This window comes from Rhodnius prolixus, unplaced genomic scaffold, assembly GCF_049639745.1.
Source record: "Rhodnius prolixus isolate KJV_2025 unplaced genomic scaffold, Rpr scaffold_3, whole genome shotgun sequence".
NCBI classification, from domain to species: Eukaryota; Metazoa; Arthropoda; class Insecta; order Hemiptera; family Reduviidae; genus Rhodnius; species Rhodnius prolixus.
Window position 1 is genome coordinate 28,844,693 of NW_027411603.1, and position 17,902 is coordinate 28,862,594.

Genomic DNA, 17,902 nt, shown 5'->3' on the forward strand with positions numbered 1-17,902 from the left:
AGTCTACTCTGAGTACAGATCTGTGTCGGGCTTTGGTTAGAGCAGATATCCCTTTCCACAAACTTAAAAATCCTCATTTCAAAGGATTTTAGTCGTTAAAAGTCCATCTTACGCCCAGATCGTCGTCACTTTACGTTCCAACATTTGAAATTTCATGTGGTTGCAAACAATTTCGAAGAGTGAAGTTTTCAAAATTGAAAATTTAACACATCTTTTTATAAATAGTAAAAATGTTCTTTGTTGTATAAATCATTATAACTTGTAAAAACAAATTTTTTTGTTCCTAATAAATTATTATAAATTGTAAAAATGTTCTTTTCTTGTATAAATAATTATAACTTGCCCCCCCCCAAAAAAATCCATTTTCATAAAAAAAAATGTCCATTTTACTTAAATATTCCAGAAAATATTTTAAGAAAATCACATATTTTCCACATAATTGACGAAAATAAATGCATATTTTAATTAAATATTTGGCATTTTTAAATACATAAAAATCCGTTCCTTACTTATAACATAATGTAAAGTTCATAGATAGACCTCATGATGATCTGTAGTAGGTGTTTTTGCAAAGATAGAATGTGAAGATTATCCCACTTATATTGGTAATCGTTTGAATTCCTCCGACTTCTAACACTTAAACATCTAGTATCTTAAAAGTGTGTTTTTTTTTTAATTACCGAAGATTTATAACCTAACCATTGATAAATTATTTTAATTATTAATTGAATTAATAAATTGTATTATTAACTTAATGTTATCAACATTAATAAATTGAATAAGATAAATATTACTCAATCCTAAATAATTGTTTGGCTCATTTGCTAGAACGAAGCTAGAGGTGTGCCAGAGTTGTCAAAAATCAAGACTATTAATGCTCCTAACGATTTGCTATTAGCATCTGGCTTGTATCAATCGCCTTTTTTCAGTTTAAATTCTGCACTAGCTAATCCAATTCATCACCAACATAAATTTGAAAAATAAAAGTAGTTTGATTTTATTTACGAGAAAAATTTGTAACTCTTAATATAACAAACACTCGGGATGAATGATCTTTATTGTACTCAATTTTATAAAAAATCATTGATTAATTTATCCTTTGAGAAATTCACATTGTTTAAATCTAGTTTAAAATACAAATTCTGCTACCAAATATTACATATATATGTAACACTGGAATGGTTGTTTACAAGAGTTCCAGAGTTCGGATAGTTTTTTTTCATTAGGTTTTTTATTCGTCTGGTAACTTTAAACAATTCAATAAAATAAGACAATTGTATTATTTATCTGAATTAGCATTGTGTTCGAAAAACTAATATGTATATCAATATTTTGAATGTATCAATTTTTATAATCATAGAATAGAAATACATATATATTAAATGAATATGAATGTTCATACTGACAAGACTTAGTAGAATGTTATTAGTAATGGCAATTCAAACTAATAGTAGTAGAAATAAAAATAATTCACGCAATAAAAGAACATGCATAACATATATTTTACATATTTACAAAAATAAATATTTATTCAGTTACAATGGAAGTGTAAACAAAATAAACTTTGAGATCTAATTTCATATTATTTTGATCTTTTGCTTGATGGGTGTTCTAATTCTAAATACACATGCCTAATCTTGTGCAATTGAACTTTTACAGGGTACGGTTCCGGCACTTCATATGGTACTTTTTGTATTACTTTCACCGGGTATGGTTTTTCAACTAGGTAAGGTATTGCTTTTTTAATGGGTACTTCAACCTTTTTGTGGATAATGTATGGATAATTAACTGTCACTGGCACAGGCATGGGTACTTTAACCGGAAATGGTACTTTTACGGGTATCAATACAGGTACTTTAACTGGTACTTCTTCATAAAACACTAATTCTTTGGGTGTTTCTTCACTCTGTTTTGTCTCTTGTGGTGTCTGGGTTTGTTGAGCAGGTTTTCTGTGGAAAATATGAAATTATTGCTACATTTGTATTCACGTAATATCATCTTGGCTTCCAGATTGTGGTTATTCGTCCTAGAATAAGCTCCTACAAAGAGAGAATTTGAGAGCCGGCTTCTAACCAGTATGCTAACCACTGAGCTATTCCCTTCCATAATAATTATTAGTGAGATCATAGTCACTGATGCAACGAAATTAAATATTTTAAAATATTGTTTTACTTTTTGAAAAGATGCAAACAAAGGTCTTCCATTTAGGAAATATTCAGAGCATTTCTCTGTTTGGTGGAGTTATGATTAACAAGAACTAAAGTCTATATATAATAAATTGATTATCATTCTCCACTATTTGGATATAATGCAAGAATTTTTTTTCATTTACTTATTCAGCGTTAAGGTTTTCAGGTTCATCACTGTTAAAATCAGACAATACCCGTATCATCCATCATAAAAGCTTGAATAAGGACCAGGATCTTCTCTGGTGTCGATCTTTAACTTTTATAAGAAATGTGTTCTCAAGTACATGAATTTTCAGGCCATTTTTGTGAGATGGAGGCAAATTTTCCTTTTAAGTGTAATTTCAATGTATTAGACGAGTCTAACTCCTATATGAGCCGTTTCTTTTGAAAGTGGGGCAAGTCCATTTTTGAAAAAGATTAAGATAATGGTAATTATAGATAAAACTTAGTATGATCTTTTTATCTGTAAACAATTTAGAGTCGAAAAAAATTCAGAATCCTAATATTTGGGAGATGGAAGTTTTAGCTCTTAACAATATTGTAAATATGTTTAATTTGAAAATGGTGCAAGTCCATCTTAGGTTGAAATTATTTAACCATACAGCAAAATTTAACTTCGGTTGCTGTATGGTGAAGCAAATCTGATGGTTTAACAACATGTCTGAAATGTAGGGTGTTTTTATCTATCTATCTTTGATATTGGTAATCGGTGATTGTACAATATTTCATAAAATTTATTATTATTTAATAATAATAAGTACATCTTAATTTTGTGTTTCGATAATAACACCAACATCGGGAAATTGGCTCTGAAAAACTGTAAATTGTTTAACATTCGACTTATATTATCGGCTATCAAGTAAGTTGTGTTGTTTTTTGCTCGGTGTAAAAAAGTTTCATTATTTGAAAATTAATAACATCCGTTATTAATAACAATCCTGTAGTTTATTTTATAAAAAGAAAAAATGGCTGAAACCGATTACAACGGCAATTATAACTCTGATGCACCTGAAAGTGAATTTGGTAGGTAACAAAAATAATATAAAAATACTTTTCTGGGTAATAACGCCATTTCAATAAAATCCTCATTTGCAAGTAATTTTTATTATGTTTGTGGAAATAAGACCCATGGACATTCGGTAATAAAAGAAGAATCTTGGAATCAGAATCTGAATACGAAGGCAATTCAGACCAAAATGATTAAAAAAAAAAGAAGAAGAATAGTTGAACTATTGATTAGTATTTTGTTTTTATTGTTAAAAAAAGACTGATACGACTGAAATTATTATCCATTTAAATCAACGATTACAATAATTCATTAATTTTGAAAGTGAGGCAAGTCCATTTAATTATAATAAATCTTTATTTTTCTTAGCCAGCACTATAAACACTATTGGATTATAAATTTATATTATCTAACACTATAAAATACAAAAAAAAGTTCTATTAATATTAGATTTTTATATTTATTGAACCGCAAAACCTTAAATATGTAGCACGAAATAACAAAAAATGGACTTTGTGGTATATGCTGGCACATATACTTAATTGAGTAAAATTAAGTATTGAAGTAATATCAATGCGACTATACTAAACAATGCAGTTATCAAATAGTTTTATTTAAATTTGGACACTAGTAAATGGCATCTTCTATCTCAAGAAATATTGGTTGTAGTAAGATTTCTGAGGGAGACAAGAAGGCAAATTAATCTTTTTAAAATTATTTTAGAACAAAATTATAAGTTCCTAGAAACTTTATTTCCTAAAAATCGATAAAAGAAAATCGGTGATTAATTAATTCAGAAATATATTTAAACAAAACTCACTGTACATAATGAAGAAAGTTATGACCTTGCTCTTGAGTCTCAGCTTCACTTGGTCCAGCTTCTATAGCTTTACTAGGATATGCCACGATTAAGAGTATCAATACAAACAAAATCTGAAACCACAAATAAGGCTTTGTTAATTTAGACTCTCTGTTTCACTCACTCACACGCATACTTACACACACTTGTGCATTATATAAATAAACATTTGAAATTAATAACTGTTCTCTTGTGTACTTACTAAGTGGTCCATACTGTTGAAAACAGTATCACTGGGTATAAACTGTACTACATTATACGATAATAAATAGTTTATATAGCAATGGAAGCGGTTACCACTTCCCATCTCTTAACGCGATGATATTTCTTTGTCATCTATATGGACAGACCATCAATCGTGGGAAGTAACAGATTAAAATAGAGATTTCGTACCAATTGTTAAACTCTGCTGATTATTGTTGAATTGCAATGGTATTCCAGTATAGTTGAAATTATTCGTCATTTATCCATTATTGCAATTATTATTGAACAATAATTGAACATTTTCACTTCTTTATATTAACAATAACAGAAGAAGTGTTTCTTTATAATTAAATATAAAATAAATGATATTGTAATTTTCATTTGACAAAAACACTTCTGGTATGGTGTAACACTCTCTCTATTAATAATTATTATTTATTACTTTTTATCATTTTCTAAAGTTGAACGATATATTTAATTACATTTCTCTTTCAAATGTCTTTATTAAAATTAATTTTTCCTATTGAGTTGTCTTCAAAGTAAATCTTTCTATGGATAACCTTTAGTTATTTATCCATTTCATGTTCTCGTCCACAAAAAGAGATTTTAATTTTTGCTTTCCTTATATTACACCCAGGCCAATATTTATAAAACATTTTTCTCACTTTGGATTCTGAACATCGAGACGTTATGGAAAAATAAAAAGGCAATGAACATAAATTACTAATTCTTAAAGTATATGGCTAGCTCAAAAGATTTTTAAGAAGCTGAACATTTAAGCTGCAAATAAGCATATTTATAATTTTAAAATTCTTCAAGAGTTTGAATTTATTGAATGAATTGTATTTTTTTTTAAGCTCAATTTTTTATTTAATGTATAATACTGCTAGGTAAGGAATAGATTGGGATTACGCCAATTTTTGAGATCGCATTTTTACGGTAAAAATACGTTTTCAATGAAATTTTTGAAATTTTCTTACAACTTCAGCTATTCTCTCTTGTTTCAGTGTCATAGAGTCTCTAATATTTCACACACCATTTCGCATTGAACCAAATAAAAATAAAATAAGACCGAACAAACAGAATTTGAATTATGTTTAAAGAATATAAGGTAAAAGTCTTATATATAGTAAAAATTAAATAATAACATTTGAAAAATGACTCTTTTCGTAGAAGTCCTTTGTTCAAAACTTGGCTTGCTGGCCATAGATTCTCTTTTCCTTGAAGGCTTTGCAGCTCATTATCCGGAAATAGATAGTTTTCTCCGTAAAGGGGAAAACTCTATTCGGATATCTACCTTTTCTCTGGAAAAAGCATATGGTGCCAATAAGCGTATATATGTATGCGCCTTATATTAAATAATAATTTGCAGGGAAAAATTATCTCTCTGTTTATTTGTCTCCCACGCGAAGATTCGGGATTTGAGTGCAACTGATATTTTTTTTCCCCAGGGTTCGTTTTAAAACTCACTGTCTAGGAATAGATACCTACCTAGAAAGGATTATTTATAACAGGAGAACACTGTCAACTGCCATTATTTTAATAAAATCAATGAATTTGTACTCAATGAGTCAATATTTTTTTTCTTGTATTGGTGGCGCTGAGCCACTTATTTCTCCTATTTTCTTTAAGAAGATATTGGGTAAGATTCTATGTTCTTTTTGTCTTCAGTGCTATTTCCGCTTTGCACTGTCCACTACAGAGAGGATGCAACTCTTAGGGTGAACATTTTGAGGGTTCTTCAATTTTGATGTTTGTTAAATCTATCATCTAAGTTTTGATTGATTCGTATATAGCCAAACTGCTTTTAAGTAATGATTACTTAGAAGGAAAAGAACATGATAATTATGTTTTATAGAGTTTTAATATTTGATACAAAATTAATTATAAATAAATATTAGGTACATGTAGACGAAAAACCACAACACTTTCAGGAAAATAGATTCACCAATCATGTTTTGGGCGCGCATGCACAATATGATGTATGTGCCTGGTTTTATAGACTGGATATGGTACTGGAACTGGTTTAGGCACTGGCACTTCTTTCACCACTTTTACTGGAAAAGGTTTCTCTACAATGATATGTACAGGTTTCTCTACTGGGACTGGAACCTTATTGTAGACTGGTACGGGTACTGGTTGTGGTACGCGCACTGGTACTGGTACTAATTTAGGCACTGGCACTTCTTTCACCACTTTTACTGGAAAAGGCTTCTCTACAATGATATGTACAGGTTTTTCTACTGGAACATGAACTTTATTGTAGATTGGTATAGGTACTGGTTGAGGTACGCCTACTGGAACATGGACTGGATATGGTAGTGGTTTTGGTACTGGAACTGGAATGTTTCTGTACTCTACAAATGGTACCACTACATGGTTCGTTACTTCTACCTGTTGTCCTAACAGCTGGCCCCTGTGAAAATAAAAATTACTGTTACATTCAATACTAACCTCAAACCTATAAACATACTTGTGGTCTACAGCTGCGGGATTCAGCCAAACCTATAAACATACAGTCTGGACATTCTAATCAAATCCACTTCCCCTAATAATTGATAATTTATAAAACTGATAATTGATAACTGTTAACTGATAATTTATCCAAATGCTTATTACGGTGCTCATGTAGGTTCAGATTCGAAAAAATTTTAAACTTTCGATGATTTCCTGCATAGACTAATTTGTGAAAGCAATTTTTTCAAGACACAGGAAACCTTAAAACTAACATTCCCGTTGGAAATTCAAATTAGACAAGCTGTACTTTTCGCGATACCTTCGATTCGATTAGTCAGTGTAATTAAAAATTCTAAAGGAAAGAGCAGAGATATTTTTAGCAGAGAATAAATTGTTTTTCACTAAGGCCAGGAAAAAAATTAATTACCCAATTCCAGATGCTGAAAGCGAATTAATGGAATTCACATCAGCATCGCCGAAAAAAGATTCTGGAACTGTTAAACTTGTATCTTGTAAATTGTCTTCAACATTTTTTAATGATTCATCTGCAAAGTTGTTTTTACATGCAGCACATCTTTTAGAATTACTTATTGCTTGTTCGCCCCTGGTAAACGCTGCTAGTACTACAATTAATTGTAACTGAAAAAGAAATAAAAATAAAACTATATAAATGAAAAAGTTGCTTCTACAATAAAAACTTTGATTTTGGTATTTGTGATTTTAATTCTGCAACAGCTATGTTGAAGTGACTAGATGTTTTCGTTTTTTCTTCATTAAAGAAATAGATGTAGTCTGGCGATCATAAAATTTAAATCACCACTGCACATTCCTCAATTTAATTTTAAATTTTTACACATCATATTTTAGAGATACTGAATCTTTTTAAATATACATCTATGTAAATCCTCCAACATTAGTAACCCACACAGTTCGAATCGACCATAAAAAAGAGTTGTACCTTTTAGTCAAAACCCGTTTAATTTGTAAATACAGAATTTTAATTAGAGGCAATGCAGTCTAATTCAATAATATAATATAAAAAAAAAACTAAATAAAAAGGAGAGATTTTGAAAATATTCTAGAAATTTTAAAAGTACATTTATTTCTCAAAATGAGAAATCAGCAATTAGCGAAGGTTACAACATTACCAGCTTACTAAAGCATACTAAAAAAATATTAAAATACAAAACTTACTTTTAAATACATACTGGTAAAGATCGGAAGGAAGGAAGATAAACTAATAATGCTCGGAAGTTGGTCCATCCGTTATATATATATTCAAAAACTAAATCCACTTTCACGACAACAGGTGGGTACCCTTGCTTAGTAGATCTGTTTGCAAAGGGCACCGGACTTTTTGTTATTACTTCCTGAATAAATTATTTTTTTTTTTGTATAAACAATAAAATTCAAAAGTTTATTCGTCAGATGTGGACTTATAAAAAAAATGAATAGCCTAAAAGAAAGAAGAGTTTCCAAAGAGCTAACCAAGAAAAAAAAAGAGTAGCAACTAACAATAAATGTTGAATAAAATTTCATTAACGGAGAGCAGTTAGTACTGAGGCAGGAGAATAAGGTTAGAATTCCTCGTAACCATATTGGCTTCATAAAAAGTGCACAATTAGCAGGAGCTCACGCTTTAGTAAGAGCTCACCAGGAGTTTGGTCCTAGTTAGGAATCATTACTTTTTGTCTTCTTAAGTTTTTGAGAAATCAATAAATGATAATTGTTTGGTTAGAGATTTAATGTGGAGTTTATTGAAAAACTATTCATAAGAAGAGATAGAATTGCTTGGTTATGCGGCATAAAATTTTGGATTGAAAGTATTGGAAATGGTAGATGATAGATGTAGAGATGCTTGGTTGAACTTTTTGTTTGAATTCAAGCCCAAATTGGTTTTAGCAGTGCTCTGTAGTATGTTGGCCAGGGTAAGTTTTGGACAAACGTCAAGTAGTCGTCAAGTAGTCGTACTAGACAGTAAAGCATTTGAAAATTTCTTGGAAGTTCTTGGTGTGTCTTATGTGCGGATTTCACGACCATGCAAAGTCCTAGAAATCTGACAAAGTACCGACTTTGCTCCGGCAAGGAAGTGCCATCTGTTTTAGATAAAATGATGGACAAGTTTTACGTCTAAGAGAAAAAGTTATACTCTAGCATTTTTGTGTATTCATTTCGATTTTCCATTTTCTAAGCCAAGGTAAGTATTGCTGCCAAATGAGAGAGTATGGTACTGGTTCAGAACGAAAAGAGGTCATGGTTATATAGACTGCGTTTGTGAAGATCGATGTAATTGATTAGATAGAAGATCTGATTTGGTGGTAAGCGAAGAGAGAAGTGAATGAATACTGATTTGGTACAGTCAGGTGCGGCTCCAGGCTTTTGTGGGCCCCTAGGCGACAGAGCCTGAGCGGGCCCCTTAGTGGAGAAAATCATGTGGACGCTGCCAACTAGATTAAAAATTATACAGCAAATAAAACCATCTAAATATATAGGCCACGCCCCCGGTCGCTAATCTGAAGATTAGCCTTCGTTTTCTGTGGCAGTCATAATGTTTAAAACTTGGTACCTTGTGCTTTGTTGATTCAACTTCTTGATTCTCTTCAATCACTCAGAAGGGGGGGGCAAGTGCTAGGGGCCCCTAGAAACGATGTGGGCCCCGGCAATCGCCCGGGTTAGCCGGGTGCTGACGTAGGACCTACTGTAACATATATACATTCCAGCTCTGGGTTAATTTTTAATATACTGAAGCAAAAATCTTAATGTTGCAATCATAACTTCAAATTCTGAGCTACCCTGTACGTGCATTCCTCTTCTGGCTTAGTAATTAAATGTATAAAGCAAAAACCTCAATCTGTGCAGTAAAACTAGACGTGAATTTCTTATTTTCCAAATAATTAGCTATCATAACTTTAAATTCGGGCTTTCAATTCATGCTTTGCTTATTTATTAAAACACTGAAGCAGAAAGATCAATATTTCCATTCAAACTAGACAAGAATTCCTTAATTTTCCATTAATTTTGCAATCGTAACTTCAAATTTTGGGCTACAATGTGTGTACAAATCCCCTCTGGCTTAGTAATTAAGAGTGTAAAGCAGAAATCACAATCTTTGCTGTAAAACTAGAAGAGAATTCTTTATTTTTACTTCTATTTTTCAATTGGAACTATTCAAAATTCGGGCTACCCTGTGTATATGTGTACGATCAACCTTTGACTTCTTGAATTCACTGAAGCAGAAATCTCCATCTTTCCAGTAAAACTAGTCCAAAATTCCTCATTTTTCTATTAAGTTTGCAATCATAACTTCAAATTAGGGCTAACCTATGTGTACAATCTACAATTGGCTTAATTGTTGATTCACTGTAGCAGAAATCTCAATACTTCTTGTCAAACCAGACGAGGATTTCCTATTTTTCCATTAATTTTGCAATCGTAACTTCAAATTCGGTCTACCATGGGTGTATAATACACCATTGGCTTAGTTATTAACTGTCTCGGGCATAAATCTCAATCTGTCCGGCGAAACTAGACGAGAATTTCCCATTTTTCCATTCATTTTTCAAACGTATACATGTCCGAGAAGGGCTGCAGTACGACTAGTACTGTTACAGCTCAAGAGAGGAGTCAATTAACATTGATAAATAGTGGAATGAATGTTACAAAATGCAAACTGGAATGTGATAAGATCTGTTCGCATCAAGAAATGAAAAAAAATATTCAAGGAGAAATTTACCCAAAATTTGTTGGGCTTGAGTATCGTCTTAATAAAAAATAAATTTCTCTCGAAAACTAGGAAAAACAGAATCGTTTATCAGATATAAGAGATAAATAGAAAATTTTGAAGAGAAATACAGAGCATTTTTAATATTTTGTTTGTGAATTCAGAATTAGATTTCACTGTCTGCAGTGAAATGTTCAGCAAAAAGGTTTACCTTTTTCAGGTTTACCTTCACTTGAGCCACATGTCATATCATCGTTACGAAATGAAGTGGATGATTCTCAAAATGAAATAATCCTTCCAGTTGATGTTCAAAGGGATTATTATTTTTTTTATTAGCAGAGAGAGAAGCTGTGTGGGTAAATCCACTTAAAATTTCGCTGAAGCATGTTTTAACTGTCTGTTAACACTGTTGTTAACTGTTTTGTCGGAAGCATACCAGGTTTGATGCCAGATTCGGCATTTTTTAGCATCTAGATTTGAAGAGGGAGGTTTGTCTTATGACAATTTCGTATTGATTTCGTAAAATGCATCGTTAATTTTTTTTGTTGTATGTAAAAATACTATTATATTAGTTTTTTGGAATAGTTCCCATTCAGGAACACCAGAGACTAACGTAATATATCATTACGTTCGTAATATATCAAGTTTGGCCTACTTCCGCTTATTTTTCATTCTTTCAGCTACGACTTTCTCACATCATCCAAACGGAAGTACTTCATGCATCAATATATGCACTTCCGGTGAAAATCAAATTCGAAAGCTCGACATGATCGTAATACTGATTCCGACGGCAGTGAAAGTAAAGACACTTCCTGTTCTATCTGGCCATTTTCCAGCTCTACGATACTATCCTTACGCCTTGGAATTTTAGCTAATTTATAATTAATACTAAGTATTAATGGTTGATTTGTGATTGTTCTCTGTCTAGTTAAACTTTGTACTAAACTATTTACGATATTTGCGGCGTTATGAAAGTTGGTCTGAGCGTTATAATTGAAGAATTCAATATTAGATCTTTGAACACACTATTTGATCATTAGGTCGACTACAAACGTTATTTGTAAATGAGTAGGAATTTCAAAGCAATTGACTTGCCTTTAGTGATGATGTAATAAGTGTTTTTGTTTTGTTTCTCAATTTAAGGGAAGGACATTTCGTTGTACATCACCTGGCAGTGAACCCCTGGAGTTCCCAGGAAAAGCAAATCTAAGGCCACCATTTTTAACTTCAGCGAAGATTGGATGGAAACTATCACTTAAAAGTTCATTACGTTAAAAATTGAACAAAATGCTCTTCTACAATTATGATCATTTTTGTTTCTTACAAAGATTCGTAATATCAATGCTTTCACAGTTGATAATAAAAATACGCTATCCAGGACTTTAGAAGGCGAAAAATATTTTTTTTTTCATAATTTTTATGTTTACATTTTTCAAAAAGTTATTATATCTAAAGAATTTTAGAAGAACGTCGTTGCAGTATGTCACTCCAAGTAGGTGAGAGGGGACACAATTTACATTTTCTGTTGCAGAGTGCACAGAATCGTATTATTGAACCTTTTTATTTTGTTTTCTACAACTCTCAAGTCTCCTTAACAGATCTATAGCAATAAACAGTTGGTACTTAACATACATGTCTATATTTTTTTAATTTAAAAATGTTGTACCAAATGTCAATATCTGCCCCACTGGTGGGGTACCTTTGAACACAATATAAAATGGAAAGAAATGATATTACTTTACGCTGAATCTACCTTCTATCAGTTATTTCACTCGACTACTACAATACTTTCTCTTTCAAACCACTGAAATCTAGTTCAAAAATCAAGAATGACTCAGTTCGGGATGTTGTACCCGAAGTGTGATGGGTTTAAGAAGTTTGAACAAAATATTCGGTTTGTTGCGCTTCTTAATGTAGGTTCGGACCACTTTCCCCTTCTCTGCGATTAAACAAAAAAAAAAGTCACAAACTTGAAGGTCGGTAGGGCACATTTTAACTGAGATGTTTAAATGTCCCCACTCCTTCCATAAGAGAAAATATAATATCCAACACTTTTTGCAAGCAAATAGACTTTTGTAAATACTAGGTTTAAAAATAAGAATTCCAAATGTTAATATGGACCAACAATACTTACCCCTTGTCCACTACAATCTTCACAATACACTTTCAAAGCTGCAACAAAAATTTTACTTACACCTTAAAAAATAAAACATTCCTCAGTTCTGACTTTACAAACAATGAAAACGAAGGGAAACTCTGTCAATTATACAACAGGTCTACCACAAAATGTGGAGAGAATTACCAATCATAAATGTTTTAAATATTTGAGAATAAACATCCAAAAAAACTACTTCGTGGGGCGAGCAGCTTATCAAACAGAGTGCTCGAAAATATATATTTAAAAAATTAATGAATTAGCTTAAAATAAGTTGCCAATATTATGTAATAAACTGTTAATAAAATAATTGTACAAACTATTTAATAACCATAAATTAAACTATTATTTGTTATCAACATAATTATGGTTGTATTCACATAAAACATGCTTCTTGACATTACTGTAACGTGGAAGAACTCGTTGTGTTGCAATAATTACAGTGTAAAAATGTATCTTGCCTGAATTTAATCCAATGTAAAATTTATAATAATTGCTTAATTATTCAGTTGAAGTTAAATTAATTCAGTGAAGTTTAAAAGTATTAAGTAATTAAATAGCCCCATTAATGAATTTTTAATGTTAATTGTCAATTTTACTTAGTGACTTTTTATTTGATTACTTGAGATGGTTATTTTGAACAATCGAATGCCAGGAACAGTTATAATTACTAGTAATTATCTAAAATGGTTTTCAGAAAATGAAAGTCTATTGTTAAAGATTAAAACAATGAACATTCTTTTTAAAACTTAATTAAAGTCTGTAGAATAGTTTTCCGCTTTTAATGGTTTTACTCAGCGCTTCCAGGTTATACATCTAAATGGAAGTAATTGTAGTGAGAATATTGGGAAGCAATTATTTAGGAGCAATTTGCGTAATTCTCGAGAATTATTGCAGTTATATTCGAAATTGCTACTTCCTGACTGTCATTTTATTATTTATATCTGCAATTTACTACTTCCATCCATGACACCCAATCCAGTAGTAATTGGGCGTAAACCCGACTAGTAGAGGATGGATTAGGACATTGGTACTTATTTTACATATTATATTATTATTTGGTTATCAATATAGAAGTTTATTTAATCAGAAGATTTTCAATTTCAGTCCTAACTGTAACTGAATTTCGTTTCTGCAAAAATTATAATGGTGAAATAGTCTGCTACCGCGAACCTATCTTGGTACTTGGACTTAAAGCCTACCTGAAATAATAGGCCTTCTACAGAACTTTAAAAACCAAAAGCGCCCGCTAGAAGCCATCACTTGCTCTCATCAAGTTTCATAAACTCTTCCAGCATTTGACTGTCATATTAGGTACAATTTTTTGTCAAGTTTTTTCTTAATGTAAAGAATGTCTGGTAAATAGGTTTTCTTAATTTTAAATTCTTAATGTGAATTCTGAATGCTCTAGTTCGGCTTGAGACCGGGCGATCTCATTTAAAATTAAAAGTGTTCACCAGAATGATTGGTTGGTGGTTACAAATTTGGAAATTACCTCGAAACAGGTTGCCTTATATTGCCTTTCGAAGATTGAAAGCTCTTACCGACTGCCCTTCCCTACCGTATAACTGGGCTCTAAAACTAAAAAGTTATCTAGCTATTGGTAAAGAACATCTGTGGAACTGTGAGGACCATGATACCATTATAAGATATAAAAAAGACTGTATTAGCGCATTCAAAAACCACTTGTTGAGCAAAGATATAGATTTTGCTATAAATTCAATTTTTAATTTGTTCTACAGAAATATTAGTTTATTGGGTGGCCAAGAAACGTGCCTGAATTCAATTCCTCAAATCAGTCAAATCAGAATTATTTCTCAGATTAGACTAGCTTCTAAAAAATCTGTTCGATTATTTATTAATGGACTGAAACACACATTTTTTCCTGAAAGCCAATGTAAATTGTGTAATTAGGCTAGTTCTTCGGACGATCTTTGTCATTTCTTTACAGAATGTAAAAATTTAGATTGGCTGAGAAATAAATTCTTACTATTTCATTTTCAAGAGGAGCAGGTTTCTAACTTAGTCCAATTTGAAAAGTTATTGTGCTTAGATGATATCAAAGCAAACAATATTTGTAAATATACTATTTAGGGATTAAGAGTAAGATCAATATTATTGTAGAGCTTAAACATGCACTATTGTAGTCTCTTTTGTACTTTTGTGTTTGAATTATTCTCTGACATAACATTCATTTCTTCAAAATATCATTATAATTATTGTCATTTATCTATATGTTAAGATGCTGAAGAATTCAATTATATTGTCTAAATATAATCTCATATGTAATTTTTATGTAAATTTCGCTATTTTACAGGATTTCAAAGAACCCAGCACTAGTGACAAATTGATATTTTGTAATGTTTAATGTTATCAGCTTTGAATGCTCACCCCCTTGCTATGGTGAAAACTTGAAAGCAATAATTTATTATTATTATTATTATTAAATAGGTTTTAAGAAATGCAATAAGAGAATAGCGAAATGAGTTTCAATGCAGATATTTTGCTTTCTCTCTCGGAGTACATTTCAGCAATTTTGGTGAGCTATGTACTAGTTGTTAAATAATGTTTAATTAATACATTGGTAATTTTGTCTTTGTGGGTTGGCGGCATTGTGGCGTCAGTAATGCGGCTTGTAGCGTCTGTACAGCGTCATTGTAGTTGTTGTTGTTGTTGTTGATGTGTACTGGGAGTTAGCGTCAAGTGTATATAGTACCTTGTGTAATAAAGTACAATTAAAATAAAAACTATAAAACATATAAGTGTTGTTTATTCGTAGCAGCTGCAGCAGAAACCTCGCAATTAAAAACATTAACAAGAAAACTTTTAACAGGTTATGGGCCCAGGCCGTTGTCCATCTTAAAAACTACTAAAGGAATATAAAGGTTAGTTGCACGTTGCTACATTAAAACCCGTAAAAATGAATCTATTAAACGAAGTGATAGAAATAGACAAGTTAAAGAAACCCGAGGACTTCCAGTGTTGGAAATTTAAAATAACAATTTTATTGAAGGCCAATGGGTTATATGGCATTGTGTCTGGGGAGGAAGCGTCACCTCCACAAGACCATAAGGACTATAATTTGTTTGTTCAGAGGGACGCAAAAGCGCAAAAACTTATTATCCTCTCAATAGACAAAATACCACTGACACATGTTATGACTTGCAATAACTCTAAAGAAATGTTCAAAAAACTAAAAGAAATGTATGAGCGTGATTCAACGCAACAAAAATTCGATTTAATGCAAGAATTTTTTAACTTCAAGTTTAATAATAGCGTTGATATATCAACTAATATTAGCATTTTAGAAAACCTGGTTTTTCGGTTAAAAGCCCTGAATAATGAAATAAACGACAGCATGGTTATGTCAAAAATTTTAACTAGTCTTGACAGTAAATATAGACATTTTTGGAGTGCCTGGGAGAGTACCCCCAACGAGGAAAAAACACTGTCAAATTTAATCACAAGACTAGCAAATGAGGAGAAACGTTTCTCATGCTCAGAGGATGTTGCAGTAGCATTCAAAAGCGAGATTAAAAATAAAACAAATCGTTCTTATTCAACACCGGTAAAATGTTTTAGTTGTTCGAAACCAGGACATATATCCAAGTTTTGCCCCAATAAGAGGCAAAGTAAATTCTGTAAAATATGCAAAAAGAATAACCATGATGAGAAGAACTGCTATTTTAGAAAAAATAAACACCCTGAAAAACACGACATATCTTTTCTGGCTAATGAAACATCAAACTCCAAGTGGATATTGGATTCGGGATCTTCGAGTCACATGACGAATGATGAAATAGTGTTACAAGGAAAACGGAATTCCAGTGGCCTATACTCGGTAGATCTGGATATTAAGGAAAGAGTAGAAGCGAACTTTGCAGAGAATTTGAATCCCAGAACATGGCACAGACGTTTGGGACATGTAAGTCAAGAGTGTATTAATAAACTCAGTGGAATGGTGGATGGATTGAATTTAAAAAATGAAAGATCTCAGTTCGACTGCGAGACATGTATGCAAGCTAATTTAAATAAAATAATTTCTTTAGAAGATGAAGTAAAACAACTGTACGTAGAATTACGAGCGTCTAAAGATAAATTGCTAAAAAAGATTGAAGAAGAATCTTTGATAACTAATAAGTACATGAAAGGAAAAGGTGAATTAAAAACGGATGTTAAACCATTAGAAAATCATATTTTAGAATTGAATGAAGAAAAAAGAAATCTCGAATGTAAACTTAAAAAAATTCAAAGTGAATTACAGTATAATCAAGTTAGTGAAGATAAAATCCAGAGTGATATAATAACTGTACCAAATGGAAATTCGCCTGTTAAGGATAGAGAAATCACTGGGAAAAATAGAAAAGAGAGACGGAAGAAATTACTGCAATTACTTGCTGAGAAGGAAAAATCGGAGAGAAATGTAGAGAAAAAGGAGAAGAAATTAAGACTTGCTGATGAAACAGAAAACATACCTTTAGAAACTTATGCCAAAGAGCTAGAACAGCTGAGTGAAACCAGTGACAGAGAAGTCAAAGAAGAAGAAGATGATACAGTAGGAGATGAAAAAAGTGCTACAACCTACCAAATGCTCAAAATTAAAGGATTAACACCTAAAAGAAAGAAAGAAGTGAGAAATCCGCGAGTAAGGTATAAAAATAAATAGCCTACTCAGACGCCGACTATGCGGGAGACCCTGAGACTCGTCGCTCAACAACTGGATTCGTGATATACTATGGAGGCGGGCCGGTTAGCTGGTGCTCGCGAAAGCAAAATATAGTGGCATTATCAAGTGCGGAAAGTGAATATATTAGTAGTGCCGAATGTTGTAAAGAGTTAATTTTTATAAAAGAACTCATAAATGAACTAACTGGTAAAAATTTGAATTGTACATTATTTATAGATAATAAAAGTGCTATTGATATAATAAAAAATGGTAACATAAATAAAAGATCAAAACACATAGATGTGAGATACCATTATATAAAAGAAAAATATGACAACTGTGAAATTAATGTAAAACATTGTAGTTCGAATGATCAAGTCGCAGACATTTTCACAAAACCTTTAGGTGGAGTAAAATTCAATAAATTTAAAGACTTAATTGTTTCATAAATAAATGCATACCTGATATAGATAAAGATAAAATTAGGGGGTGTGTTAAATAATGTTTAATTAATACATTGGTAATTTTGTCTTTGTGGGTTGGCGGCATTGTGGCGTCAGTAATGCGGCTTGTAGCGTCTGTACAGCGTCATTGTAGTTGTTGTTGTTGTTGTTGATGTGTACTGGGAGTTAGCGTCAAGTGTAT

General features: G+C 31.6%; 3 protein-coding genes across 3 annotated transcripts in view; 1 reads left to right on the forward strand and 2 right to left on the reverse strand.

Annotated features, from left to right (window-relative positions):
• Nucleotides 1–17,902, forward strand: part of lin-52 (DREAM core complex component lin-52) — a 450,123-nt gene that overhangs the window by 43,127 nt on the left and 389,094 nt on the right. The window lies entirely within an intron of this gene.
• Nucleotides 1,045–4,682, reverse strand: LOC141452333 (uncharacterized). The gene is made up of 3 exons (XM_074124365.1): nt 4,257–4,682; nt 4,016–4,128; nt 1,045–1,949 (listed from the first exon to the last, which is right to left on the reverse strand). Exons 1-3 carry the CDS (start codon nt 4,359–4,361, stop codon nt 1,583–1,585), a joined length of 585 nt encoding a protein of 194 aa, XP_073980466.1. The 5' UTR covers nt 4,362–4,682; the 3' UTR covers nt 1,045–1,582.
• Nucleotides 5,944–10,684, reverse strand: LOC141452186 (uncharacterized). Its single transcript, XM_074124107.1, has 3 exons — nt 10,648–10,684; nt 7,143–7,428; nt 5,944–6,674 (listed from the first exon to the last, which is right to left on the reverse strand). Exons 1-3 carry the CDS (start codon nt 10,682–10,684, stop codon nt 6,203–6,205), a joined length of 795 nt encoding a protein of 264 aa, XP_073980208.1. The 3' UTR covers nt 5,944–6,202.

Coding starts and splice junctions, on each gene's coding strand:
- LOC141452333 (XM_074124365.1), bottom strand. CDS start 4,361: ATGGGAAGTGGTAACCGCTTCCATTGCTATATAAACTATTTATTATCG. Junction 4,129..4,256: donor TCAACAGTATGGACCACTTA/GTAAGTACACAA, acceptor TTGTGGTTTCAG/ATTTTGTTTGTATTGATACT. Junction 1,950..4,015: donor AACTTTCTTCATTATGTACA/GTGAGTTTTGTT, acceptor TATTTTCCACAG/AAAACCTGCTCAACAAACCC.
- LOC141452186 (XM_074124107.1), bottom strand. CDS start 10,684: ATGACATGTGGCTCAAGTGAAGGTAAACCTGAAAAAG. Junction 7,429..10,647: donor TGAAGGTAAACCTGAAAAAG/GTAAACCTTTTT, acceptor ATTAAAATCACA/AATACCAAAATCAAAGTTTT. Junction 6,675..7,142: donor CTTTCAGCATCTGGAATTGG/GTAATTAATTTT, acceptor TTATTTTCACAG/GGGCCAGCTGTTAGGACAAC.